The sequence below is a fragment of the Petaurus breviceps genome, unplaced genomic scaffold, assembly GCF_028583685.1.
Source record: "Petaurus breviceps papuanus isolate PSGF00001 unplaced genomic scaffold, PetGlider_PUasm1.0 91133, whole genome shotgun sequence".
NCBI lineage: Eukaryota > Metazoa > Chordata > Mammalia > Diprotodontia > Petauridae > Petaurus > Petaurus breviceps.
The window spans coordinates 77,144,201-77,149,888 of NW_027187419.1; the positions used below are offsets into that span (position 1 = coordinate 77,144,201).

Consider the following 5,688-nt stretch of genomic DNA (forward strand, 5'->3'; position numbering starts at 1 on the left):
CGGCAAGATTTGCTAGAGGGGTAACAGGGACATTTGGCAGCCAGATAGGTCACTGAATAGCACTTGATAGCTAGTGTCATTGGGTCAAAGACATTGTTTATACCGACTGTTCTTCTAGAATAAGTGAAAAGCATTTCCAGCAATCAATGTCATTCCTAAAAACTCTTCAGTGAAACGATTTATACAGTTCCTTAATCCTGTGGAATTAATAATAGATCCTCTAGCTTCTTGTAGTATTCCAGGACCCTGCCCCATTTTTAAGGATTAACAGCACAAATTGTAAAGCTTAAGCTTCAGTAAATGGTTCCTGTTTGCATAGTGCTTTCAAAAGTCACTGACTCCTATTGCTAGTCATCAAAACTGGGCCAAATGCCCAGACACATGTATGGCCTGTCCATGGGACTAACCACCTGTAGCTCCATCTTTTTTCTGTTTTTTCTTACTAACTTTTGATGTATAAATTCCATGCCTGACCAGGTATTCAGGACCTTGGCTAACTCCTTTAACTTCTATTTGGTGGAAAGGAGCAGGATATTTTCTCAAATTATATGTGCATAATTTAAAACCATCTGTGTGACTCTCTCTGTGTGACTGTGTTTTTGTATCTGCGTATGCCTGTGTGTCTGTGTATTTGGTGTTTGTCTTTGTGTATCTCTGTTTCTCTCTCTCTCTCTGTTTCTCTCTCTCTCTGTATCTCTCTCTCTCTCTCTCTCTCTCTCTCTCTCTCTCTCTCTCTCTCTCTCTCTCTCCCTCTCTCTGTCTCTCTCCTCTTCCTCCTTTTCCAAAATTCACATTGATCCTCTATGAGGAAAAAGAGAAATAGTGAATATTAGGCCAAGAAGCATCATAAGAATTGGTATCAATAGTTTGTCACAGGGGGAAAATATTATAGTCCAATTATTTTTTCCCTTTTATAAATCAGTCAGTAAACAAAAAAAAAATCCCATCAACTACTATAAAATGCATTTTGTGACGTTAGTTGGAGTAAAATCACCTTCCCAGAAGACAAGTTAAGTCCTCTCTTACTTTCATTAACGTCTTAGCCCTGTTTTCCCACTGGAGCCATGCAAGGAAGTCTGATCCTCCCAAGGTAGCTTTCTTAAAGTCCTATCTGACTCAGCCCACAGAACCTAAATGAGATATTAAATAATAACAACAAAATCATGATGATTTAATCGAAAATAAAAGGATGCTGCCTTCAGATGGTTTCAATAGTATGTTTAAGGATTCTTGGCTTTCTTAAAAATGTCAGATTGCTTCACTGTTCTGTCCTTACCCTCACGCACCTGCCCAGTCACTCTGATCTGAGTTCCCCAAGCGCATTCTATTGTCCCCTATTCCCCTTCACCAGCGCAACCCTCTCCCTCACCCTCCTTTTCCTTAATCGCGGAAAGAGCACCAGGAGGTCAGCAGAGGGAACATTTTTTGAATATGCATTTATTACAGAAAATTTAAATAAAGGAAAAAATAAAAATTGTGCCACAGATCAAAGCACTTTTGCTGCGTAAACTCGTGCAGTACTCTCTCACATGCTACCCCTTCTGCTCCCTGGACCCCATGGGCCAGCTCCAGGCCAGCCCTGCACACTAAGATGGGCATAGGAAAAGCGACAGTAGAAGACAATTCACAACATTCACATTCGCGGGCGTTTTTTTTTTTCTTCCCCTTCATTCCCGTCTTCTCCCTTTGAAATCCATCCCACCCATTAGTCCCCTCTCCCTTAAGAAGACAAAATTTCAGACCCACAGCCAAACAAAAAGGAAAACACTTATCAAATTTTTATAATAATTATTTCTTAAGCAAAATATCCCTTAAAACAGTGCGCTACAATCAAAATGTAGTTACCGATTGTCCCCTCCAGTAGAAAGGGGACTGAATCTGGGAATGTTTGTTTGTTTTGCTTAGTTTGCATGTCATTGCTGTGAAGTCGGTCGCGTGGTATATACATTGGTCACATTTTCGGAAGCGCGGCTCCAGGTCAGGCGACCAGTCGGATCGTTGTCGGGGGATTCGGCCATTCCCTCCCCACATTCTCCACTTTCCTCAAGATCCCGTCCTCACGTGCAAGCAGAGGTGCGTATCTCTCCCTTTACCGCGATCTCCCCGGATCTCAGGCGACGGGACATCTCCCGGCAACTGGAAAGTTACTACCCATTGCTCTCCACCATCCTCCCCACCCCTTTCTTTTATTACTTTTTGCTGTACTGTCCCAGAAGTGCACAGAGGCTGATGAGGTCTCCTCTTAGGGTGGGAGGCTTTCAAAGAACCGAGGGATATTAAGAGGTCGCTTCATCCCTTAGGTAGAAGAGACGGTGACCGAAGCAGCAGCCGAAGAATCATTAGGAGGCTATCACTCCGATAAGTTTCTTTCGCCAGATCTCAGATGGTTGAGAGGCGCATTGGGTTTGGCAAGGTGGGTAGGACTGGGGGGAGGGGAAGAACAAGCTGTGGAGAAGGAAGGGAAGGTCAATAAGGTCCCACCACCACCGCCTCCACCTCCTTGGATGGTCGCCTATCTTTCACTAGGAAGTTGATCATGCCCTCTGACTTGATGAGCAGGTTGCAGCCGAGGAAGAAGATGCCAAAGACAACGGTGAGCGACAGGACACACATAACCGCTATCTGTACCACTCGCATGATGTACAGACTCCGTTCGTCCTGCCCGCTCTCCCCAAAGCCGTCATCTGTCACCACGGACGCCTGGGTACAGCAGCGCAGGACCCGCTCCAGCGAGTCACTGCTGTTGGCCAAGAAGAGCCCGGCCGCTTCCGTCTGGTTGCCCAGCACGGGATTCATTGCGCGCCCGGGCGCGCCGGGTGGCGCAGGGTCGGAGGGGGTGGAGAGTGGGGTGGAGGGAGAGGAACAGGTGTCCCCGGGGGTGGTGCTCCGACTTGGACACTCTGGAGCGTCCAACTCTCCTTTCTTCTTCCCTTTTGCAAGCCACCACAGTCCCCAGCTTCTGGGAGTTTTCAGGATCCTCTGTGGTACCACCGACAGCGGCAGCTTCCTTCCACCAACAGCTTCTGCCAAGGCTCTGCTCTCTCCCCTCCTGCTCGCCCGGGGGCTGTTATAAGTTGGCTGGGTTGGGAAAGCACTGGCCGTGGGAGGTGTTGGCAGTTAAGGGGTGGCTGCTCCGAGGGAAGAGCGACCCCTCCTGGTCCAGACTGGTATCTGCACCAGTTTGAATTCAATTCTTAGGGAAGTACTAAAGGGAGAGCGGCTTGTTTCTCTTCCACTGTCCGCATTTTCCAACTCTGTAGGCTAGGGCGGGGTCACTACATACTTTTTGTTTGATGGATGAGTTAAGTTTTTTTTTTTCTTTTTTTGGTGAGAGCTACAACCAGTTAAAACTTTCCGGGGAACTGGGTCATCCGCGCTCTTTGTATCTGTCCTTTGTCTCTCTGCCCCTCTAACCCCTTGTGAGAAATAGAGGTGGAAATATATTCCAAGTGCCAGATGGTCCCTATTTCTACAGAGATCTGCCTGATCTTCCTTTTCACCCAGTGTAACTTCTCCAGGGACCAGAAAAGAATTTTAATTGAGCAGGGGTGAAGTGGAGGTCCTTAAGCAAAGAAAACCCGGGTTTGCATTTTACAAAGGGGTTAGAGGGAAGTCAAGATACTGTTGGGGGCGGGGGGTAGGTTGTTCGGTTGTGTCGTTATTGTTTGTTATTAGGAAGATGAGAAATTACTTTACTTTGCTGAGTGGGGAAGAGTAATCAATTAGCCTACTACTACCCTAGCATTTATTAATGGCCTACTATGTTGCAGGCTCTGATTTTGAGCACTGAGGATGCAAAGAAAGGCCACAGCCGGTACCTGCTCTTGAGGAGGTCACACTCTAGCTGGGAAGACACATGAAAACAACCGTGTATAAAGAAGACATTTATATCTATCTCCTAGATGGTGATTAAGAGACCACTGGGAAATTGAGGGGATGCCAGGTCAATAAGAGCAAACAAATTGTGGTATGTGATTGTGATGGAACACTATTGTTCCATAAGAAATAATGAGCAAGGTAGTTTCTGAAAAATCGGGGAAGGCTTATATGAACTGATGTAAAGTGAACCAAGCAGAACCAAGAGACCATTGTACAACGTAATGGTGGTATTATAATGATGATGAACGGTGAAAGACTTAGCTACTCTGATCAAGAAAATGATTCAAGATAATTCTGAAGGATTTATGATGAAAAATGCCATCTACCTCCAGAGAGAGAACTGATGAACTCAGAGTGCATATTGAAATATAATTTTTTCACTTTCTTTATTTCTATTACTTTTTTTTTGCAACATGACTAATGTTTTGAGTGATTTCACATGTATAATTGATATCATATTGCTTTCCTTCTTATTGTGGTGGGGAGAAGCAGAAGGGAGGGAGAGAATTTAGAGCTCAAAATTTTAAAAAATAAACAAATAATAAATAATGTTTATTTTAAAAAGAAAAAAAAAACTTTGGTAACTTTGGAGAAAGCATTTTCAGTTGAATGGTGAGTTATGAAGCCAGACTGCATGGTTAACTTAATAAAAGAGTGAGAGAAAAGGAACTGGAGGCAGGGACTGGAAACAGCTGTACTGAAAGGCAGGTTTTTCCAAATTGATATGACTGCATCCTTTGTGATGATATTTTTAGAGCTCACAGGCCTATAAGTTGAATCCTAGCCTATATATTAAATCCAAATCCTTTACTTGGGTGAGACCTTGGAAATGTCTTTTCTAAAACTCCTTTAGCAAAAAGTTGCACCCATCAATGAGAATCTGTGAGTACCTCATTGTGAGGAATACAAGAGAACCATTAGTCATTGAACTCAGAAACTAGACAATCAAGTTGGAAGAGATAAAAGTATAGCATAAATGACATTAGAGAAAAAGCGGTTACAGAAGACAGTGTAAAATAGTGCCAAATTGCATGGTACAGACTACGTGTTCCAAAAGCAGTCAGAGAAGGGAAATATTAGTTCAGGCTCTAAGTGGAGGAAGAAATCATCAAGAAAGAAATTAGACTTTAGTTGGACCTTGAAAGATTGGTGTGATTTGGATAAGGTAGAGTGGACAGGGCATAATAGTTTCTTCATGTGTTCAAAAGAAAACAAATGCTTTATTTAATAATCCATATGAATTACTCTGTAAGCTCCGTCCGGGCAAAATCTTTATTTCCTTTCTTCTGCATGGCCTCTGGCCTTGCATGAGCTGATGCATATCAAATTGAATTTAATGCAGCATTACGTACATGAAGGAGTTCGGGAAATAGTGTACAGTAAAACTGTGATGCTAGAGGACGTGCAAAATATGCACAAGGTGGTAGAAGGTAGAATTTCACTTCCAAATAAAATTCTACCCTCTGAAAGAAGCCCTTCTTGATCCCTGTTAATGCTAATACCTTCCTTCTAAGATTAGCTCCATTTATGCTAACTGTATCTCATTTACACACAGATGCTTGTCTATTGTCTCTCCCATTAAACTGTACTCCTTAAGAGGAGGGATTATTTCTTGCCTTTTTTTGAATCCCCAGTGGTTAGCATAGTACCTGGCACATAGTAAATTCTTAATTTATGCATGTTCACATCACACTCATTTAGAGTTTTCCAAATTATTCCACTATGTACTTGCAAGGAGGCTGAGATATAAATATACCTATTGAATATCATGAAATAATAGATTTAGAGGTGCAAGGAATTTTAGAGGCC

At 43.1% G+C, this 5,688-nt stretch overlaps 1 protein-coding gene across 1 annotated transcript; it reads right to left on the reverse strand.

Moving 5' to 3' along the window:
• Positions 1-877: 877 nt before the first annotated feature.
• RPRM (reprimo, TP53 dependent G2 arrest mediator homolog) lies at positions 878-3,072 on the reverse strand. Its single transcript, XM_069080767.1, has one exon. It carries the CDS (start codon positions 2,794-2,796, stop codon positions 2,467-2,469), a length of 330 nt encoding a protein of 109 aa, XP_068936868.1. The 5' UTR covers positions 2,797-3,072; the 3' UTR covers positions 878-2,466.
• Between the last annotated feature and the right edge of the window lie 2,616 nt (positions 3,073-5,688).

Excerpts from the sequence above, each read along its gene's own strand:
- RPRM (XM_069080767.1), bottom strand. The coding sequence starts at position 2,796 with ATGAATCCCGTGCTGGGCAACCAGACGGAAGCGGCCGGGCTCTTCTTG.